Source organism: Schistocerca americana, chromosome 2, assembly GCF_021461395.2.
Source record: "Schistocerca americana isolate TAMUIC-IGC-003095 chromosome 2, iqSchAmer2.1, whole genome shotgun sequence".
NCBI lineage: Eukaryota > Metazoa > Arthropoda > Insecta > Orthoptera > Acrididae > Schistocerca > Schistocerca americana.
This window is the reverse complement of record NC_060120.1, coordinates 533180414-533205099: the sequence shown is the minus strand read 5'-3', so window position 1 is coordinate 533205099 and position 24686 is coordinate 533180414. Positions and strand designations below refer to the sequence as shown.

General features: G+C 39.3%; 1 protein-coding gene across 1 annotated transcript in view; it reads right to left on the bottom strand.

Moving 5' to 3' along the window:
- LOC124594150 (nuclear migration and anchoring protein unc-84-like) overlaps positions 1 to 24171 on the bottom strand; it is a 176258-nt gene extending 152087 nt beyond the window's left edge. The window contains exons 1-3 of the mRNA XM_047132506.1: positions 24046 to 24171; positions 17255 to 17365; positions 16990 to 17142 (exon numbers count right to left, since the gene is read on the bottom strand). Coding sequence (XP_046988462.1) covers positions 16990 to 17142; positions 17255 to 17365; positions 24046 to 24097 — 316 coding nt within the window. The 5' untranslated portion in view covers positions 24098 to 24171. The remainder of the gene's footprint in view (positions 1 to 16989; positions 17143 to 17254; positions 17366 to 24045) is intronic.
- Between the last annotated feature and the right edge of the window lie 515 nt (positions 24172 to 24686).

Here is a 24686-nt window from a genome sequence, read left to right as displayed (position 1 = left end):
AAGTAGGGATGCAGCACTACTTTTACAAAATATATAAAGCAGAGTTACAGCACGCTAAACCATTTAATAATACACTCCTGGAAATTGAAATAAGAACACCGTGAATTCATTGCCCCAGGAAGGGGAAACTTTATTGACACATTCCTGGGGTCGGATACATCACATGATCACACTGACAGAACCACAGGCACATAGACACAGGCAACAGAGCACGCACAATGTCGGCACTAGTACAGTGTATATCCACCTTTCGCAGCAATGCAGGCTGCTATTCTCCCATGGAGACGATCGTAGAGATGCTGGATGTAGTCCTGTGGAACGGCTTGCCATGCCATTTCCACCTGACGCCTCAGTTGGACCAGCGTTCGTGCTGGACGTGCAGACCGCGTGAGACGACGCTTCATCCAGTCCCAAACATGCTCAATGGGGGACAGATCCGGAGATCTTGCTGGCCAGGGTAGTTGACTTACACCTTCTAGAGCACGTTGGGTGGCACGGGATACATGCAGACGTGCATTGTCCTGTTGGAACAGCAAGTTCCCTTGCCGGTCTAGGAATGGTAGAACGATGGGTTCGATGACGGTTTGGATGTACCGTGCACTATTCAGTGTCCCCTCGACGATCACCAGTGGTGTACGGCCAGTGTAGGAGATCGCTCCCCACACCATGATGCCGGGTGTTGGCCCTGTGTGCCTCGGTCGTATGCAGTCCTGATTGTGGCGCTCACCTGCACGGCGCCAAACACGCATACGACCATCATTGGCACCAAGGCAGAAGCGACTCTCATCGCTGAAGACGACACGTCTCCATTCGTCCCTCCATTCACGCCTGTCGCGACACCACTGGAGGCGGGCTGCACGATGTTGGGGCGTGAGCGGAAGACGGCCTAACGGTGTGCGGGACCGTAGCCCAGCTTCATGGAGACGGTTGCGAATGGTCCTCACCGATACCCCAGGAGCAACAGTGTCCCTAATTTGCTGGGAAGTGGCGGTGCGGTCCCCTACGGTACTGCGTAGGATCCTACGGTCCTGGCGGGCATCCGTGCGTCGCTGCGGTCCGGTCCCAGGTCGACGGGTACGTGCACCTTCCGCCAACCACTGGCGACAACATCGATGTACTGTGGAGACCTCACGCTCCACGTGTTGAGCAATTCGGCGGTACGTCCGCCCGGCCTCCCGCATGCCCACTATACGCCCTCGCTCAAAGTCTGTCAACTGCACATACGGTTCACGTCCACGCTGTCGCGGCATGCTACCAGTGTTAAAGACTGCGATGGAGCTCCATATGCCACGGCAAACTGGCTGACACTGACGGCGGCGGTGCACAAATGCTGCGCAGCTAGCGCCATTCGACGGCCAACACCGCGGTTCCTGGTGTGTCCGCTGTGCCGTGCGTGTGATCATTGCTTGTACAGCCCTCTCGCAGTGTCCGGAGCAAGTATGGTGGGTCTGACACACCGGTGTCAATGTGTTCTTTTTTCCATTTCCAGGAGTGTAATTATTTAGCAAGTACTTTATGTCAAAATTTTACAAAAACCTTATGAAAATGTTTATAAAACCACTACCAACCACCATGAATACTGGAATGCCGACTACTGGGTGGTAGTAACCAGATTGACTACCACTGATATAGAACCTTCCGGCCATACAATAATGTCACTATGGTTCCCCTACTACTGATATTTGTTCTACAGCATATTCCCGCATTTCCAATTGAAGACCGCAAAACCAGTGCATCAAATAGCAGAAATTACTGATAATATAGCACTGAAAGACCTGAGTCGAAACAAGGCCCCGGGAGTAGACAACTTTCCATTAGAACTACTGACGGCCTAGGGAGAGCCAATCCTGACAAAACTTTACCATCTGGTGAGCAAGATGTACGAGACAGCCAAAATACCCTCAGACTTCAAGAAGAATATAATAATTCCAATCCCAAAGAAAGCAGGTGTTGACAGATGTGAAAATTACCGAACTATCAGTTTAATAAGTCACAGCTGCAAAATACTAACACGAATTCTTTACAGACGAATGGAAAAACTGGTAGAAGTTGGCCTCGGGGAAGATCAGTTTGGATTCCGTAGAAATGTTGGAACACGTGAGGCAATACTGACCTTACGACTTATCTTAGAAGATAAAGAATGACAAACCTACGTTTTTAGCATTTGTAGACTTAGAGAAAGCTTTTGACAATGTTGACTGGAATACTCTCTTTCAAATTCTAAAGATGGCAGGGGTAAAATACAGGGAGCGAAAGGCTATTTACAATTTGTACAGAAACCAGATGGCAGTTATAAGAGTCGAGGGGCATGAAAGGGAAGCAGTGGTTGGGAAGGGAGTGAGAGAGGGTTGTAGCCTCTCTCTGATGTTATTCAATCTGTATATTGAGGAAGCAGTAAAGGAAACAAAAGAAAAGTTCGGAGTAGGCATTAAAATCCATGGAGAAGAAATAAAAACTTTGAGGTTCGCCGATGACAATGTAATTCTGTCAGAGACAGCAAAGGACATGGAACGGAATGGACAGTGTCTTGAAAGGAGGATATAAGATGAACATCAACAAAAGCAAAACGAGGATAATGGAATGTAGTCGAATTAAGTCGAGTGATGCTGAGGGAATTAGATTAGGAAATGAGACACTTAAAGTAGTAAAGGAGTTTTGGTATTTGGGGGGGAAAATAACTGATGATGGTCGAAGTAGAGAGGATATAAAATGTAGACTGGCAATGGCAAGGAAAGCGTTTCTGAAGAAGAGAAATTTGTTAACATCGAGTATAGATTTAAGTGTCAGGAAGTCATTTCTGAAAGTATTAGTATGGAGTGTAGCCATGTATGGAAGTGAAACATGGACAATAAATAGTTTACACAAGAAGAGAATAGAAGCTTTCGAAATGTAGTGCTACAGAAGAATGTTGAAGATTAGGTGGGTAGATCACATAAGTAATGAGGAGGATTGGGGAGAAGAGAAGTTTGTGGCACAACTTGACTAGAAGAAGGGATCGGTTGGTAGGACATGTCCTGAGGCATTAAGGGATCACAAATTTAGCATTGGAGGGCAGCGCGGAGGGTAAAAATCGTAGAGGGAGACCAAGAGATGAATACACTAAGCAGATTCAGAAGGATGTAGGTTGCAGTAGGTACTGGGAGATGAAGGAGCTTGCACAGGATAGATTAGCATGGAGAGCTGCATCAAACCAGTCTCAGGACTGAAGACCACAACAACAACAACTGATAATATTTGAAGCTTTTTCCCACTGGAATACTCAACGCTGAATTCAACTGATGTCTTCATGCCAATCCCACAAGTGAGCTTTGCAACACCATCCACTCAGTGCTGCCGTGTGAACCAGCTAACTGTGAATGGCTGCACCCACACATGCAGAGTGTTGGGTGCCACTCTCGCATTAGCGCACCTCATTTCAGCTCAGCTCTTCTGTCTTTCTTATGCACTCTTCTGCTATCACTATAGTCAGCATCATATAGGAAGGCACATCCATGCATAGAGACTGAGCAACAGGGAATTGTGGAGCAGATGAGGTTTGCATAAGTGTGATGGCAGAAAGTGGACAAACAAATTCCACATTGTCAAATCCTGTTGTTACGGGCAACAATGAGGTTCATTTGCCGACAGTACATCGTATTATACATTCAGATCAATGAGGAAAACAATAAATTTTAAAACCAATTTCGATCAGTTGCCTGCACGGGGAAAATCTTAACTTCGTTTGTTGATGATTCTTGCATCAGTTGCTTCATAGTCTTAGAATGTATCATATCAGATGCAGATTTTTTAATGCGTCAAGTACAATTGTGGAGTGTAGGCTTTCATCACCCTTGCAATCTCTGCATCAAGTACAATTGTCCAATGACAATGCCATAAAACCTGTTAAAATATTTGTCACTCTGATTGGATTTGGACCGTATTATTAGTAAAAATGTAATACACAGTCACCTGTCGATAAGAATCTGATATGGAATTCACATTTTACAGATCTTAACCATTCACGCCCTGCAATGTTTCTGTTACTCTTAATAGCAGACTTTACAGGTGAAACTGTCAAAAAGCTGGTAAACATTTTCTATTTTCGTTCACTAATTTGTTATGTCAACATATTCTTTGATAAGTCTTCATAGGGGGAGAAAGAGTTCATTGCATACAAATGTATAATAAGGATAATAGGTGATGTGCACACTAGAACCTATTGAAGACGGTTCATTAAACAGTTAGGCATAATCAGAACCACCTCACAGTACATTTACTACCATACGATGTTTGTTTTCATCAGTCAATTTCAATTTGAAAAGAACAGTATAAACATGCATCATTACAATAGTAGGAAGAGAGATTCTTTACACTAATCATGAATCATGCATAATTGGACATAAAAATGAATCTACAGCTACATCAACATCTGCATCAATACTCTGCAATCCACCTTACAGTGCATTTTGGGTGGTACCCTGTACCATTACTAGTCATTTGCACCTGCAAATAGAATGAGGAGAAAATGACTGGCTCTATCCCTCGATATGAGCCTCAATTTCTCATATCTTGCCTTCCTGGTCCTTATGCATAATGTATGTTGCAGTCAACTTCAAATGCTGGTTCTCTAAATTTTCTCAGTAGCACTCCTCAAAAATAGTGTCGCCTTCCCTCCCATTTGAGTTCCCAAAGCATCTCCGTAACACTTGTGTGATGTTCATACCTACCAGCAACAAATCTAGCAGCTCGCCTCTGAATTGTTCTATGTCTTCCTTTAATCCAGTGTAGTATGGAACCAAACATTTAAGCAGTACTCAAGACTATGTTGCTCTAGCATCCTATATGTGGTCTCTTTTACATGTGAACCAAACTTTCCTAGACTTCTAATAATAAACCAAAGACGACCATTCGCCTTTCCTACCACACTCCTCATATGCTCCTTCCATTTCATATCGCTCTGCAACATTACGCCCAGATATTTAAACGATGTGATTGTGTCAAGTAGGACACTACTAATGCTGTATCTGAACACTACAGGTTTGCTTTTCCTGCTCATCTGCATTAACTTACATTTTTCGACAAATCTGTCGAATTCATCTTGTATTCTCCTACAGTCACTCAATTTCAACAACTTACTGTACACCACAGAATCATAAGCAACAAACAACTGCAGATTGCTGCCCACCACATTTGCCAAATCATTTATGTATATAGAGAACAACACCAGTCTTATCACACTTCCCTGGGGCACTGCTTACGATGCCTTGTCTCTGATGAACACGCGCTGTTGAGGACAACATACTGGGTTCTATTACTTTCTTATGTCTTCAAGCTACTCACATATGTGTGAGCTTATTCCATATGCTCGTTTCTTCTTTGACAGCCTGCGGTGGGGTGCCATGTCCTTCTGGAAATCTAGGAATACGGTATCTGCCTGTTGCCTTTCATCCATAGTTCGCAGTATATGAAACGGACATCTGGAATCTGGCACCTTGCAAATGGTCGCAGCTTACAGTTGCAGAAAAAGCTATACATTTTAAGTGGGCCAAACAAAACAGACACTGGACAGTAGCTGACTGGAGATGTGCAGCGTGGTCCAAGGAGTCACGATTTTACGTCTTTTTAAATAATGCATGACCGTGAATGCACTGATTAACCTTCTGTGTGTGTGTGAAGAGAGTATAGTTCAAGCTGGAGGTGGTTCTATGAGGTTGTGGGGGAGTTTTTCATAACACAATTTGGGTCCACTTATTCAGGTAACCATGAAAATGAACTGGGATATTTATTTCAACTTCTTGGTGGCAGATTGTTTCTCTTTCTTCTAAATCTTCAGGATGAGTATGATGTAAATACTCATATCTTCCAAAATGACAAGTCATGTTCTCAGCACTGCACACATAATCTCTGGTTTGATGTATACTCATGTATCCTACCGCACCTCAGATGGCCCGCAAAATCACTCAGTTTCAGTCCTGTAAAAAAAGTCTGAGACTATTTGGAACAGAAGGTGAAATGTAGCAATCAACGTCCCAGCAATTTGGAAGTTCCATACAATTTATCATCAATGATGAGCTACAGCTGGATATTGCACACCTGCAGGACTTGTGGACACTCTTCCTCACCAAACTGAAGTCATTATCAAGGCTAGAGACAGTGTTGTAAGCCATTAATGTCAAGACCCCTGGGTGTGAGTGATTTTTTGTCCATTGTGCTTGCCAAAAACCATCACAGAAACTATGTACAGTATATGTGGTTTTATTAAATGATATTGATAGTGACTGGATATCTGCCTGTGTTTCTTGTAAATAAGAAATGCTCAATTATCTGTTTGCTCAGGAGCAGTAAATGCACACTTACTTTACAGGGTGTATAACTAATAGTGATAGATGATGTGGTTGAAAGCCTACATTAATAGAAGCACCGAAGTTCCAGTAAAAATGGGTCTCGAAACAAGCTGTTTGCAAGAGCACTGGAGATGTGTGATTAAAACTCACCACTGTCTTCAGTATAAAACATTGTTCGTGTTATTGTGGTCTTCAGTCCGAAGACTGGTTTGATGCCGCTCTCCATGCTGCTTTATCCTGTGCAAGCCTCTTCATCTCCGAGTAACTACTTCAACTTACATCCTTCTGAATCTTCTTACTGTAGTCACCTCAAGGACTCCCTCTATCATTTGTATCACACTTCCTTCCCTCCAATACTAAACTGGTGATCCCTTGGTGTCTCAGGATATGTCATACCAACTGATCCCTTCTTCTAGTCAGGTTGTGCCACAAATTTCTTTGCTCCCCAGTTCTATTCAGTACCTCCTCATTAGTTACGTGATCTACGTATCTGATCTTTAACATTCTTCTATAGCAATACAATTCAAAAGCTTCTATTCTCTTCTTGTCTAAACTGTTTGTCGACCATGTTTCACGTCCATACATTATTACACTCCATACAAATACTTTCAGATAAGACTTCCTGACACATAAATCTATATTTGATATTAAATTTCTCTTCATTAGAAATACTTTTCTTGTCATTGCTAGTCTACATTTTATATCCTCTCTACTTAGGTCATTATCAGTTATTTTGCTGCCCAAATAGCAAAACTCATCTACTACTTTAAGTGTCTTGCTTCCTAATCTAAATCTCTCAGCATCACCTGTTTTAATTCGACTACATTCCATTATCCTTGTTATGCTTTTATTAATGTTCATCTAATGTACTCCTTTGGAGACGCAGTGTAATCAGCAAACCTCAAAGTTTTTATTTCTTCCCCTTGAACTTTAATTCCTACTTCAAATTTTTCTCTAGTTTCCATTAATGCTTGCTCAGTGTAGAGATCGAATAAAATCAGGAATAGGCTACAACCCTGTCTCACTCCCTTTTCAACCACTTCTTCCCTTTCATATCCATCAACTGTTGCAACTGCTGTCTGATTTCTGTACAAGTTGTAAATAGCCTTTCACTCCCTGTATTTTACCTCTGCTGCCTTCAGAATTCCAAAGAGTGCGCTGCAGTCAACACTGTCAACAGCTTTTTCAATGTCTACAAATGCTATAAACGTAGGTTTGCCTTTCCTTAACCTACCTTCTAAGATAAGTCATTGGGTCAGTATTACTTTGCGTGTTTCTATATTTCTCCAGAATCCAAACTGATCTTCCCTGAGGTTGGCTTCTATCAGTTATTCCATTCTTCTGTGAAGAATTCATATTAGTCTTTTGCAACCATTACTCCTTAAACTGGTAGTTTGGTAATATTCACTCCTGTCAGCAATAGCTTTCTTTGGAATTGGAATTACTACATTCTTCTGAAACTCTGAGGGTATTTCACCTGTCTCATACATCTTGCACACTGGATGGAACAGTTTTGTCATGGCTGGCTCTCCCAAGGCTACCAGTAGTTCTGATGAAATATTGTCTATCCCAGGGCCTTGTTTCCACTTAGATCTTTCAGAGCTCTGCCAAATTCTTCTTGCAGTATCGTATCTCCCCTCTCATCTTCATCTATGTCCTCTTCTATTTCTATAATATTGCCCTAAAATACATCTCTCTTGTACAGACCATCTATATACACCTTCCACCTTCAAAGTTTCCCATCATTGCTTAGGAACAGTTTTCCATCTGAGCTCTTGATATTCATGCATTTGCTTCTCTTTTCTCCAAAGTCCTCTCTAATTTTCCTGTATACAATATCTACCTTTCCCATAGCAAAATATGCTTCTAAATCCTTACATTTGTCCTCCAACCATCCTTGCTCAGCCATTTTGCACTTCCTATCAAACTTACTTTTTAGACATATGTGTTCCCTTTCATCCACTTTGCATTTTTATATTTTCTCCTTTCATCAGTTAAATTCAACATCTCTGGTGTTACCCAAGGATTTCTGTTAGCCCTCGCCTTTTAACCCACTTGATCCTCTGCTGCCTTCACTACTTCACCTCTCAGAGCTACCCATTCTTCTAATGTATTCCTTTCCCTTGTTCTTGTCAACTGTTTCCTAATGCTCCCCCTGAAACTCTCAACAACCTCTGGTTATTTCAGTTTATCCAGGTCTTATCTCCTTAATTTCCTACATTCTTGCAATTTCTCCAGTTTTAAACTACAGTTCACAACCAATAAATTGTCTTACAATTTATAACTTGGTTCTGACATCTCTGTCTTACCTTTATAAACAGCCTGAAACAGTCCTGTGTCTCCATGTCTCTTCCACGTATACAGCCTTCTTTCATTATTCTTAAACCAAGCGTTAGCTATGATTAAATTATGCTCTGTGCAGAACTCTACCAGTCAGCTTCCTCTTTCATTTCTTTCCCCCAGTCCATATTCACCCACTACTTTTCCTTCACTTCCTTTTCCTACTATCGATTTCCAGTCCTCCATGACTATTAAATTTTCATCTCCCTTAGCTATCTGATTAACTCCTTTTATCTCATCACACATTTCTTCAATCACTTCACCGTCTCCTGAGCCAATTGGCATATAAATTTGTACTAAAGTGGTTGGTGTGGGCTTCATGTCTATCTTGGTTACAATAATGCGTTCAATATACTGCTCATAGTAGCTTATCCATATTCCTATTTTCTTACTCATTATGAAACCCCCTCCCGCATTAGCCTTATTTGACTTTGTATTTATAACTCTCTATTCACCTCACCAGAAGTCCTGTTCCACCTGCCACCGAAATTTACTTACTCCCATCATATCTAACATCAACATATCCATCTCCCTTTATAAATTTTCTAATCTACCTGCCCAACTGAGGGATCTGACATTCCATGCTCCGATCCGTAGAATGCCTTTTGTTTCTCCTGATAACAACGTCCTCCTGAGTAGTCCCTGCCCGAAAATCAGAATGGGGGACTATTTTACCTCCGGAATGTTTTACCCAAGAGAATTCCATCTTCATTTAACCACTGTAGAGCTGTATGCCCTCGAGAAAAATTACAGCTGTATCTTCCCCTCAATTTCAGCCATTTGCGGTACCAGCACAACAAGGCCATTTTGATTGATGTTACAAGGCCAGATCAATCAATCATCCAGGCTATTGCCCCTACAGCTACTGACAAGACTGCTGCCCATCTTCAGTAACCACACATTTGTCTGGCCTCTCAACAGATACTCCTCCGTTGTGGTTGCACATACGTTATGGCTTTCTGTATCATTGAGGCACTAAGCTTCCCCACCTACAGCAAGGTCCAGGGTTCATGTGGGGGGCACTATAAAATATTGTTCTAGAAAGAACAAATGCACTTGAAACATACGGATTTTGATTAAGACTTCAGAAGAAAAATATTGTCCTTGAAATAACACATTCATTTGAAATGTAAGATTTTTCATTAATTCATCACCTAATTGAGCTTAAACTTCGTCCTTGGCTGTCATTTGGAGAATGTGGTAGGTACATGATGGAGCACCAGCAAATTTTGCTGCAGATATAAGGCAACATCTAACTTGCCAATATGGTCCAAAACGGTTAGGTAGGGCAGGATGTGTACATCGGCCACCACAATCCCTTGACCTCAAATTTCTGAATTTGTCTATTTTGGATCATTGCAAAAGTGAAGAGCACAGCACTCCCGGTGATATGGTTAAAGAACTGAAGCAGCAAATTGATAAGCAAATTTATAAGATGATTCACAGTTGTGTGGAACAATTTGTAACTCACAGCAAAGACAAGTGTAGTGCTGCATCTAAATGAGAGCATGATATGTGAGATACCTCTTTAAGGCTACAGGGTATTTTTCTGGCTCAATATTATGTATAAATCAACACCTATTTCTGTCAGGAACTTTTTATAATGTATATGTTTTACAGATTTTTTTTTGCTGATATCAGGTAATGCAGCACACTTTCTAAACAAATTAGAAGTATTTTGAAACTGCTTAGGGTTATTAAAAAAATTACACAGAAATTGATACTTTTTTTTCCAAGTTCAGGTACCATTTAATCCAATGTTATAAATTTGAAGGAGACCAAATTTTTACCAGATATGCATGACATGATGGCTGAGGCACTAGACCTATTTAATTCCACCTATTATGTATATATGTGGTGCTACAGAAGAATGCTGAAGATTAGATGGGTAGATCACGTAACTAATGAGGAAGTATTGAATAGGATTGGGGAGAAGAGGAGTTTGTGGCACAACTTGACAAGAAGAAGGGATCGGCTGGTAGGACATGTTCTGAGGCATAAAGGGATCACCAATTTAGTATTGGAGGGCAGCATGGAGGGTAAAAATCGTAGAGGGAGACCAAGAGATGAATACACTAAACAGATTCAGAAGGATGTAGGCTGCAGTACATATTGGGAGATGAAGAAGCTTGCACAGGATAGAGTAGCATGGAGAGCTGCATCAAACCAGTCTCAGGACTGAAGACCACAACAACAACATTATGTATATTACAAGGATAAAAAAAACATCACATCTAACATTTTAATTTTTTCCTAATAAAAATGTATGATAAGTATGTACATAAGTATGGACTATTGCAAATTGCACAAAAAAATTACAGTAACGCTTTATAAACTTTAGGAAATATTTGTACCTGAATTCTGAAAAATGCAACTTGCGGGAAATTGCGAATGAAGATATGAGTCAAATTAAACTGTGCCTCAGAACATTCCTGAAGCATAGTCTTCATCCTGCAGCATTTCTTCATCTTCAACCTTCCTCTTGGCATTCCTTTTAGCACTTCTTGCTTCTTAGGTAACATGAAGAGCAAATCTTTCAGCTTCATGCACCCGTTGTCTGTCACACGCAAGCAATTGAGCTTCCATATTCGAGCCACATTTTATGCCTAAATTTCTCAGGACTTCCAACCTTCCTATCACTCCATCACTGAAACATATCACTGCATCTAGTACACCAAATTTTAATGTGTTTAGTACTACAAAAACATTCCTGGGTAATGGTTGAAACTTTCATTTGTATTCTGAGTGCCCCCATGAAGACATTTACTAAGCAAAACAAGGACACTCAGGTCTCTAAAAATTGGTTTTATTTCATTCATAACAAGCTCAGGAAGAGAGTACTTATGATGGTATATTTGACCACTTTCTTTTGCTTTTTGGCAACCACATCTAGAATCTGCTCCTTTAGGGCAAAGCCCATTAACAGGGTGGTCATGTGTGGACAACTTATGAAAGTAAGTGGCCCATACAGCTTTTCTCATTGCTGTAACATCATTCAGAGGTGCAGTTCATCTAACGGCCAGTCTTTAATAACTCTGAAGAAAGTCGATTTCAGTTTCTGTCAATCTGCCTCGGCCAGACAGATATTTTCCATCAGACAGCAACTTTCTTTTCATTTCTCTTCGTAGCTTCCTCAGTGTAGCACCCATCCACTTTGCACATGTTCGCAACACTTCAATTTTGTTACCCAGGTACCACCATAAACATTGAACTCATTAATTTTATTGAAAGCTTTAGAGTCACCATCATCTAGGTACTTCTTATATCTAATGTTATAAACAAGCACCAACCTCTGAAATATTTTTAGAGCTCCATCACACTCCATACCTCCACTGAAACCATCATAATTCGTAGAACACTGATGTTCAATATCTCCTTCAGTGTTACCATGGCACATGTGGCAGTACTTAGATACGCACTCAACATCAACAACTTTTCCATTCTCCAGAGAAGTAGCACTTACAACACCATTCAAGGAACAATGTCCTTGACGTTGCCATTGCCATGTCCCATCAAGTGCAACAGCAATGTCCCCAGTTCCACTAACATTTCCAGTTTCTTCTACTGCACGTTTCACAGATGCTTTAGACACAACCATCAAGGCACCTAAAAGTATTTTTGGAATAATTGCTGAACCTACTGGCAGGAGGAGGAAGGTCGATAAAATCACAAAACCATTTAACAGCCTTTTTTTCCTTTTCCTATTGCACATGTTGCATACACTAACTTCAAATTCATGTCATATGAATTATGCATAATGTTCGAAGTCATTTTTGAGGTAGATTTATTACAGGATCTACACAGAACAACTAATTTTGACGCTAAACCCTTTCTACTACTTTGTAGTTCAGTTATTTCCAGACAGCCTACACCATCACATTGCTTACATTTCGCCGCTTCCTTTATCAAAGAAGATAAGATGCCCACATCAACAACAATAAATCCACTACAAACAATGTCATTGTTAACACAAATTTGAATCACCAAGAGGGGTGCCATGTGGGAATTTCTTCCCTGAAGAACTGATACATAGGTTACTTTCAACAGTGTGGTTTGCTTTGTTTGTGAACTGGTTACCATGGAATTTCTTAATGTGTGGTATAGTTCGTATTTATTGCACACTAAAGGATATGTACTTCCATAAATATATGTAGCACTTTGGTAATAAACATTCAGTAACATGTGAACAAACTGCTTCAGCGAAACAAAAGTAAATATTAGTAACGATAATCATTTACAGACACTAGACACCTGCATTGTTACCAACATATACAATGTATCATACGTATAATCACTGGAAACAGAAAGTTCAGAGTTCTTTTCAAAATAATACTGTAACAGAAATAAAGGGGGCATGATGGCATACATGACCGTAACTTTAAAATTTGGTATATATAGGTCATTTTTCATCTGAAACCCTATAATGTATACAGGATGAAGCGGAATTCCCACACTCGGGCTCCACAGCACGACTCCTCACGTGCCATCGATAAAAAAAATGTATCACAAAATTTCATCCGGCAAGTACATCCAGCATAAAAAGGATGTTAAAGAGTAGCGATCTGGCAACACAGGAACTACATGTATGGTAACTACCTCTGTTAGCATATGCTAACTATGCTGTACAGTTGGTGCAAGGGACAGAGTTCTGGGTTAGCATGCAGGAGGTCGAGGGTTCGATGAGGGGTGGGGCACTTTTTTTTTTTTATTTATTTGCTTATTTCATTCTGACATTTCATACTGTAATATACAGTTTCTTAGGTCGCCTGCATCCTAAATTTACAGCATTTTGTAACAATGAATACATGGATAGGCAAATGACTTGTCATAGGACAGTATAACTACAAAAACAATATCAATTTAAAAAATGCTAAAGATGTTAGCACAGTACAATAACACATCATCTACTAGTCATTTATACTACATGTAATGTGAGCACTCAGATGTCGCATGTTAGCAACCAGTGACAACATTAATGTCCATATTAATAACTGCACGACCTTCACAACAGAATATGTTGTCCTCAGAACAACAAATGCTCAAAGCGACATCTCTGCTGGTCCAAACATTGCGCAACCCGTCAGATCATACAGCTCTGGACCCTTCACAGCAAAACTATGTCCACAGTAATGGGAGCAGAATGCACATATGCTACCAATTCTTCCACGTTCGTCAGCAGAACAGAGTACACATGCTCCTTCAGGTGTCTCCACAGGAAAAAAATCCTAGGGATGTAGGTCATGTGAACAGGGTGGCCATACAACTGAACCCGCATGTCTGAGCCATTCACCTGAAAATGTTCTGCCCAAATACTGTCACACATTAATTCCAGAATATGGAGGTGCACCATCATGCTGGAACCATATCTTCTGCTGAACATGTAGTGGAACACGTTCCAGGGCATCAAGCAGATAGTTTGAGAAGAATGCATGATCCCTTCATGCAGTCAGGCAACATGTAGGGGCGCAAACACCTGTCGCCCAATTTTCCCAGATATTGAAACCAAAGAAAACTTGATACCCACGGTCGTGGGTGACATGTGGGTTAACCTCACACCAATGGTGGGCATTGTGCATATTGAAGACACCCTCGCGAGAGAATGCTGCTTCATCTGACCATATTATGGTGTTCATGAAGTCATTGTTGGCTTCCTGTTGTTGTCGGATCCATTCACAGAATTGCATCCGCTGATGGTGATGGGCAGGAGACATGCAGTTGCCTTGCTACGCTACGTGAACTTCGCTGAGGTTCTTGGTGTATGACCTCCAGAATACCTTACTCAGTAGCTGGAGTACGGCGAGTCCATGGACGACCTCTGTCAAGCGACTGTGGAAGAAGAAAACCTGACTCCCAAAGGTGCAGATCTAGACGACAAAACACATTTTTATCTGGATTGCATTGACAAGGATATCTAGCAGCATATTCACGAGCGGCAACACCAGCCCGGTTATCAGACACACCAAGGACCAGAAGCACATCCACATATTCATCGTTTGTGTACACCATATGCCTGCCACACTGGTTTAGAGGTTTACGATGAGAAAATTCGATATGTGTATGCATGTACATTGAACTCTGTCATGAGCGCGTTATGTCGCTCGCTACTAGTTCCTGTCTGGTGGACAGTGCTTACAGCATAAACAAGCCGTCAGTCCTGAGCGCTGTTCCACCTAACGCGCATTACCCCTCTGACAGATATTGTTCTGCATGATTCATCCTGACGCCGCTAATTGTCCTATGACAGTTCATTTGTTTCAACTGTCTATTTCTTATTTGTCTAACCAAGTATTTGTTATGGTAAGTGTTACAAAATGTTGTAAATTTAGGATACATGTGACCTAAGAAATGGTGTGTATTACAGTATGAAATCTCAGAATGAAACTAGAAAAAAAAAAGTGCACCCCAACCCCGGATCGAACCCTTGACCTCCTGCATGCTAACTCAAAACACTATCCACTGCCCCAACTGTACAGCAGAGCTAGTATGTTCTGACACAGGTAGTTACCATACATACGGTTACAGTGTTGCTAGATTGCTACTCTTTTTAACGTCCTTTTTCTGCCGGATGTACCCGCCGGATAAAATTTTGTGACAGACATTCTTTTATCGCTGTGAAGCCCGAATACGCGAATTTCACTTCACCCTGTATATCAATGTAATTTGGAAAGACTATAGAATTTAATAAAGTCATAAAAAAATTTCGATTTTTCCACCATTTATGAGTACCTTGTATCCTTAACATGTCGACTGCCACAAGCTTAACGGTAGACATTTCAGCAACAGGCCATGCCAGTCACATGGTGTTAGGCATGATGTTCTCCTGTGGCTGCCAGCACCCACATGGTAGTCAATTTGTTAAACAGATACAGGTGTACAGTACACTTTAACATGTAATATGCTGGAATGACATTATATTTCATGTTAAGGCAGGTCACTGATGAAATGTGAGCGCGATGAGATGGGGACAAAATCAAAAACTTCACTTTTCAAATGCATATCACATCACTTCCTTCCAAATCTAACTTTTCTTTGATATCTGGGTAAAGTATCCCCCCCCCCCCCCCCAATTCTTATCTGACTGTCTTGCATGCTGATAACTACATTTTCAACGGAGTGTTCTCAAAGTTTCTCAGAATGTTTCTCACTAACTATTTTATTTATGATTCTTTGCCTTTAACATGTCTAAAATTCTACTTTTTACTTCAATCATTATTATTAGTGGTCTTATATATATTCCCTAAAACCTGAGAAATTCTTATGTGGCAAAAATAGCAGGTAATAGAGACACAAATATAAGAAACAAATCTGATAAAAAACAATCTGCTTAGGCCGCACTTTCATTAATATGTTAGTACAACTAGTTCTCTTTCTGAGATATTTTAATAATCTTGGAATGGAATCATATATATTTCAATAAAAACAAGGCAACATACAATGATGGTTCTAAACTGTCTTTAGTTCCACTTTCATTTTGGACTGAACATCAGCCTAGTTACTAAGAATAAATTTTAGCATTGCTTTTTTACATATAGACCTACACGATGTAAACTGAAGTGCATGGTGAATGGTACTTCTCATTGCGCCTGTATCACATGTTAGGGATTCATCTTGTACCATTCAGTGTGTCTGCATTGGTGCATAATGCAATTAATCTTGTCTTTGCACTCTCTGTGAGGCTTCAGGCGTCTGCCAGTTTAGTTTTTCAGTATCTCTGTGATGTTCCTCCATGGTTCAAAATACCTGTGAACATTTGAACTGCCCTTCTTATTCTGTATCCCCTGTTAGTCCTCTTTGGTGAGAGTCCCACACACTTGAGCATTACTGTAGGATGGGTCACATGAATGTTTTAAAGACTGACATTTTCCTAGTATCCTACCAACAAACCAAAATCCAATTAGTGTCTGAGACCATGTGACCATTCCATTTCAGATCCCCTTTATTGGTTGACTGATTTCAGCTATGACTCACTGACATTTTATTCATAGAATAGTATGTTTTACTGTCTTGCGAAACACACGATTTTACGCTTCTGAACATTCAAAGCAATTAACAATATTTACACCACTTACGAAACCTTATCAGTATCTGACTGAACGTATGTGCAGCTTTATTCAACTCCCTATTCAGATCTGCTGTACTCTTCTTTTACTTCCTTTCCTGATCAAAACATTACAATGAAAAGTAATTATTTCATTCATTATAATGAAGAATTACAGTAATGAAGTGCTGTGCACCATTAATGGTCTAAGATAATGCCTCATGTCTGACAAGATCTTTGGCAGTATTTTTTTCATTTACTCCAACTACAAAGAAAATATGCAACTACCGTTAATTCCAGTTATTGCTTGCGCTGTTACTTTTTCTTTCCTCTGTGTCTTCTCAGCAAAACATGCTTCTTTATAGCTATAGACTATAGTGTCATCAGCATCAACTAACATAAATTTTTTATCACGATTTAGATGCTGTATTTGCATCCCACCTGGAAGTAAATGCAGAATATTTACACACAATAAATTCATATTCACTCATTGATAACAGTCTTTACATATGATGTGTTATAATAAAATATTCATAACAGGGGGCTTACATACCTAGAGCTGCGGTAACCTGCGTGCTGGATAGTTCTGGCTTTTTAAACAGACTTTCATTTGTGGATAATGGCGTAGACTTTGTAGACGCAAATGATATGTCAGAAAGTGTACCTGCAAAAAATGACTTAATTGATAAATTAGCTAAGATTATGCTTCATAACGTCACAGAAAAATGTATGATATTTGAAGAACTTGCACATGTGAACTCACGATTAATTATTCTCAGATTCAACATTTAAAAAATATTTTACTCAATTGGATAAAATGAAGAAAAGAAAAATGACACAAGTAAGTTAAACATGGGCAGTGCAGTGTAGATTACTCCATATGACATTCACAGCCAATACAAAATTAGCATCAACTTAATATACAAATTCCAACATCTACCTTTTGCAGATAAAAAGAATAAAATAAAAAGTTTATCATATATTTATGGCAACAAATTTCTGAGTGAGATCAAATGCTGCTCTGATTACAAAGCAAAAGGACATATGTACACATTCTTTAACATGCCTGAGCACATGTTTCTATGTCTGAGCAGGTGTTTCTATATGAATAGACATCATCAGGTAGCCTAACAGCACTAAGGAAGAACATATAATATTTTCTCTTTAAATAAATATCCCTTTGTGGATCTAAAAAAAGATAAACAATCTGTGTTTGTACTCCTCTGAAATACATGTAACATTAGAATAAACTGACAGAATAATAAACTAATGGACTATGTAATAATGACTAAATTTAAACTGCACTGTTTTTGTTGTTCGCACTTTATGTCTGCTTTTTGAAACCTGATTTCTTTCTTGTTCTCCTTCTCTCTCTGTCTCCTTCTTTCTCAAATTTGACAGTGCTATACTCAATATACTACTTAAGTATGCAATGAATCAAAATGGACCAAATAATGAAATGAAATAAATGAAGCTGATACTGGTATGTTGAGTAAACAGAAAGGTTGAATAATTTCTATAAATGACTCAAATTAAGGAGTTGGAACAAATCAACTTGACAAAGCAGCTGAAGGTGATAAGTAGGCCTATATGTAGACTAAGTCTTTCAATGATTAAAAATACAAATGTTATGAAAATTTTCATATTGATTAACCCTAAGCTAAGTGACATGGAGCACTTACATGGCTGAAACTGACCAAGAGTTGTGGAAGAAATAAATTTAATCTGGTTTACAGTACTATGTCTGAATTTAATTAATGGAAAGAGTAAAGATAAACAGCTACCATAAAGTTGAGGTGTTGAGCAGTTGATAGCCACATGAAAAGCTGCACGGTGGGCTACTTCATACCTTTCATTACTAGCACTCCAGTCAAGATTTCCTAGTATCACATTGTGGCATTTATGAGGCTCAAGAATAGCACAGTATCAGTTTCTTTCCCCTTCAATTCACAACCCACTGAGCATAAAGTGTTGTCAGAATAGCAATGTTGCATATTCTTTCTGTTCATCTACTAATACACAACATCGTCTAAATGGTGAAAGTGGCTCGAGCAGATTTAGATTACATTAGGTTATATTCAGTTTTCCTTCCACAGACCTAAAAATTTGATCATTCTCATGAGTGTGGAACATGTCAGAAAGTATAACATAAAAAACATAGAACATTTTAATATAATACTCAATTCCCCAACATCTGTCAGGAGATGGTCAAAATATATGAATACATTACAGTGAACTGGAACTGCTATTATTTACATAACGAATAGACTGTCGGTATGGAACATAGTTATGCACTTTTAATAAATTATCATACACAAAATACCTAATTTTGACGTGGTGACCAAATGTCAAAACTGAAATGTAACAGATATTTTTATTTAAGCTGGTCTGACAGTCGCTGTTAAGATATTCATCTATAGGGTAGGAGGAGCTGCCTACCAAAAAGTCTTTCGAACTCTGTTTAAACCATCCTTTACCTGAAACCAAGTTTTTAATGGTTGCTGTACATTTCTTGAAAAGGCTTGTTTCTGAATATTGGACCCCTTTTTGGACCAATGTAAGATATTTTTAGATCTTTATGTAAATTGTGCTTATTCCTAGTATTGAAACTATGTACTGAGCTACTGATTGGAAATAGAGATATTATTTGCAACAAATTTCATTAAGGAATAAATATACTGAGAAGCAGAACATCCAGTCCTTGAAAATATTTCTACATGATGTTCTCGAATTTACACCACAAATGAGTCTTATTACACGCTTTTGCACTTTAAAAACTTTTTCTCAGTTTGATGAGTTACCCCAGAATATTATTCCATATGACATAATAGAAAGAAAGTAAGAAAAGTATGAAGTTATTTTGAATATTTATTTCCTATGTGTGACATCTTTCGCATTACAAATGCAGACTTGTTCAGGCACTTCAGCAGTTCTGTGGTATGTCCCTCCCACCTGATTTTATCAGCGAGTCGTTACTTCAGAAATTTAACACTGTCAACCTCTTCTAACTGCATATCATCATATGCTATACACATGCTAGAATGAAATCTCTTAAAAGTTCTGAACTGCATATAGTGGCTTTTTACAATAACAGTGAATTAGCTTTAAACCCTTTATTAATATCAGTGGAAATTTCTAAATCTTTATTTTACTTGGTATTTACTGCAATGTTTATATCATATGCTATTAAAAAAAAACCCTAAGCATTTGACAATGAAACATACAAGAGGTCATTAACGTACACAACAAAAAGCAATGGACATGAGATGAAATCTTGAGGAACACAACTTGTAGTTAATTCCCAATCAGATAAAGACTGACTGCTTACTCCACAGGTACTTTGCAATGATATCCTTAGTTCCCTGTCAAATCAGTCACGCGAGTGATTTGTAAGCACTCTTTTGTTGGCTGATTGCACTTCCCCAGTATTCTAGTAATAAACTGAAGACTACTGCCTGCTTTACTCATGATCAGACCTATGTAATCATACCATTTCATACCCCTACAAAGTGTTAAACCCAGGTACTTCTATGATTTGGCCAATTCCAGCAGTGACTTATTGGATTTATGGTCATAAGATACTACATTTTTTTATTTTATTTTTTTTTCATTTTGTGAAGTGCAAAATTTTACATTTCTGAACATTTAGAGCAAGTTGCCAATCCCTGCACTATGTTGAAATCTTATCAAGAGCTGACTGAATATTTATGCAGCTTCTCTCGGATACTACTTCATTATAGATAACTGCTTCATCTGTAAAAAGTCTGAGGTTACTATTAATATTGTTTGCAGTGCCATTAAATACACCTTGAACAGCAAAGATCCCAACACTCTTCCTTAGGGCAGCACACGAATTTAATTCTACATCTGACAATGACTCTCCATCCAAGGTAACTTATTGCATCCTCCTTACGAAAAGTCCTCAGTCCAGTTACAAATTTCACTTGATACCCTATATGATCATACTTCTGACTAAAAGTGTAGGTGTGGTACAGAGTCAAATGCTTTTTGGAAATCAAGAAATACTGCATCTACCTGACTACCTTGAACCAAAGTTTTCAGTATGTCGTGAGAAAAGTGTAAGTTGGGTTACACATGGCTGATGTTTTTGGAATCCATGCATGATGGCATCGAGGAGGTCATTTTGTTCAAGATACTTCATTATGTTTGAGATCCGAATATGTCCTAAGATTCTACAACAAATCAGTGTCAAGAATATTGGAAGGTAGTTTTGTGGATCACTTTTAGTACCCTTCTTGTAGGCAGGTGTGACTTGTGCCTTTTTCCAAGAAGTGGGCAGGGTTTTATTCAAGGGATCTGCAACAGATTATACTTACAAGGGACCCTCCCCATCGTACCCCCCTCAGATTTAATTCTAAGTTGGCACAGTGGATAGACCTTGAAAAACTGAACACAGATCAATCGAGAAAACAGGAAGAAGTTGTGTGGAACTATGAAAAAATAAGCAAAATATACAAACTTAGTAGTCCATGCGCAACATAAGCAAAATCAAGGAGAGGGTGAGCTCAGGAGCGCCGTGGTCCTGTGGTTAGCGTGAGCAGATGCGGTATGAGAGGTCCTTGGTTCAAGTCTTCCCTCGAGTGGAAATTTTAACTTTTTGTTTTCAGTTTATGTCACAAACTCTTATGTTTTCATCACTTTTTGGGAGAGATTATCACATCCATAAGAAAACCAAAATGGGGAAAGGTAGAAGAATCTTTTTACCCATTCGCCAAGTGTACAAGTTAGGTGGGTCCACAACATATTCCTGTCATGTGACGCACATGCCGTGACCAGTGTCGTATAGAATATATCAGATGTGTTTTCCTGTGGAGGAATCAGTTGACCAACGACCTTGCGATCAAATGTTTTCGGTCTCCATTGAAGAGGCACGTCCTTTTGTCGACTAATCGCATGGTTTTGCGGTGCAGTCGCAAAACACAGACACTATACTGATTACAGTGAACAGAGACATCAATGAACAAACGGACAGATCATAACTTTACGAAAACAAAGAAAGTAAACTTATCACTCGAGGGAAGACTTGAACCAAGGACCTCTCGTTCCGCAGCTGCTTACGCTAACCACAAGACCACGGCGCACCTATGCTTACATTATCCTTGATGTTGCCTATCTTGCGCATGGACTACTCAGTTTGTATATTTTGATTATTTTTTCATAGTTCCACACAACTTCTTCCTGTTTACTCGACTGATCTGTGTTCAGTTTTTCAAGGCCTATCCACTGTGCCAACTTAGAATTAAATCTGAGGGGGGTGCGATGGGGAGGTTCCCTTGTTAGACGAGGGGTTACTCAACCTCAAATTCAGTATTTCCGTTTTAACGATCTCAGCTGTTTCTCAGCACCACTGACACTAATATTTGTTTCATTCATCTTTTCAGTAGTACAAGGATTAAATTGGAGCAATTCCCCTGGGTTTCCCTTTGTAAATGAACATTTGAAAATGGACTTAAGAATTTCATCTTTTGCTCTGTTTCCCTCAATTTCAGTCCCTGTCTCATTCACTAGGGATTCGACATTAACTTTGGTGCCACAAACAGCCTTTACATACAGCCAGAATTTCTTTTAACTTTGGTGCCACTAACAGCCTTTACAAACAACCAGAATTTCTTTGAATTTTGTGAAATGTTATTAGACAATATTCTGCTACGGTAGTCACTGAAGCCATCACACATTGCTCTCTTGACAGCCAAATGTGTTTCATGCAGCATCTCCCTATCTATAGCCCTATGCTTTGTTTCATACCTATAATGTAGTAATCTCTATTTCTTTATAGTGACTGTATACCATGGAGGTTCCCTCCCATTATGAACTGTTCTACTGTGTTCATACCTGTCCAGTGTGTGGTCAACTATTCTTCTATTCTGACATGGCTTCCATCAAGGCTGGAGTGTTGTTCAATTTTAATGATATTAGCTGTTTCTCAACACCATGACACTCACTTCTCCCAAAGTATCATCTGTCATAAAATCTTTGCAGCCAAAGTATTCTAGTGGTTATGATAACATAACAATGAAGTCAGTCAAAGAAAGTTCATGTTAGCCAAGTTGTATCTTAAGTTATTTGGGTAATCAATCTCTTATCAGTGGAACATTTCCAGCCTGTCTGAAATATGCTAAAGTTAAGTTTGTTTACAAGAAGGGGGATAAAGAGAAACCATCAAACTATTGACCAATTTCACTTTGGCAGCTTTTTCAAAAGTTTTTGAAAAGGTTGTGTTCAAGTGTTTTCTCAAGAATCTGACAGCAAATAATATATTGTCCAAGACACACTTTGGGTTTCTTAAGAGGGTTCCGATATGGAGAAGGCTCTTTAAACATACAGTGACAATGTACTTAATTCACTACAAAACAAATTAGAGGCTAGTGGCATTTTCTGTGGCATGTCACAAACGTTTAATTGTGTGAATCACAGCATTCTCTGAAGTAAATTGGAATGTTATTGTGTCACTGGAAATGCTGAGAAATCGTTCAAGTCTCGCTACGGTCGCAGGTTCAAATCCTGCCTCGGGCATAGATGTGTGTGATGTCCTTAGGTTAGTTATGTTTAAGTAGTTCTACGTTCTAGGGAACTGATGACCTCAGAAGTTAAGTCCCATAGTGCTCAGCCATTTGAACCATTTTTTTCGTTCAAGTCTTACCTAACCAGTTGGTTAGAACTAGAATATTGCTCATGTGTGTGGGACTCGTAAGAGGAGGCTAAAATTTCCAAAGGTGTTTTGTACATACTTATTACCATAAAGGATTTATTACGAAATACTACTTCAGTTGCAAAGCTTATGAGTGATACTCTGAGCCAAATTTATTAATATCAATATTATTGAAATAAAAGTTTCTGGCAAATCCTCCTTTCTCCACATTATCTCTACAGCTACTGCTAAAGGGCTAACTTATGGCCTGTAACATTTCACATACCTATACTTGAAATTAATCGATAGAGACATTATTTATTTTTAATTCACGATGTTGTAATTGAATTTTTGTGGTTTATAAGGAACACAAGGTAAAGCAAACTTGCATCTTTAAGAAAAATTAATGATCAGAAGACCTATGTAACATATCGTTACTTCTGGATTGTTAAATTTCGTGAAAAACATCTATTTTGATTATAGAATCGTTTCATCAACACTACAGTATTGGTGGGACACAGGCATCTACTTTCATTGTGTAAGAACAAGTTAAACTGCAGCTCACACATTAAATACCCTCTCCGACAGTCTAAATCTATAGCACTACAACGTATTGTGTATTCGCCGACAGTGAGGTGCCAGGAAGGCGTTTCAGTGATTACAGTTATTACAGCATAATAAATATGCGACTTAACCTTCAGAAATACACGATCTACACGCACTCCGTCGGCGTGGAGTTCTCTTCATCGTTATACAAGTCACTAGACAAATGCAATGTACAACAGTCAGTCATATATGGCGCCATTTGAGCTCGACCAATGATCCTCCGAAATACTCGATTGTATCAGCGATGAAAGTATAGACAAGTTGTCAGCGATCTCTAAATAACCAATGATAACAAATCAGTAAAAGTAGCAAAGTAACAAAACGAGAACATCAAAAAAATATGCTAATTTTAAGTCCGATTCACACAATATGTCAACCACGAACGCCTCTGCTGTGCGTCAACGCAACAGAACGAAGCGCCATCTGACGTCTTCCTCAAATCTTGGTGATAACAGAATAGGCGGGTCGTACACACAAAGTACCATGATCAGAATTACAGGGTGGCTGAGCTTGGAATTGTGGGATTTTGTCAGTTTGCCATTTCGTGAAAGCGCAAAATGCCTCCAGTAGCAGAAGCTGTATAGTTCCATAACACAGTCTTATATTAGACTGTGTCCGTACTGAGTAGGGTCTTTAGAGGCCTCATCATCGGTGATGTGAAAATGACATAAATAGAACTCTTTCACCTCGTTTATATGGGCCTAATCATCGATGATGAGAAATGTTGTTG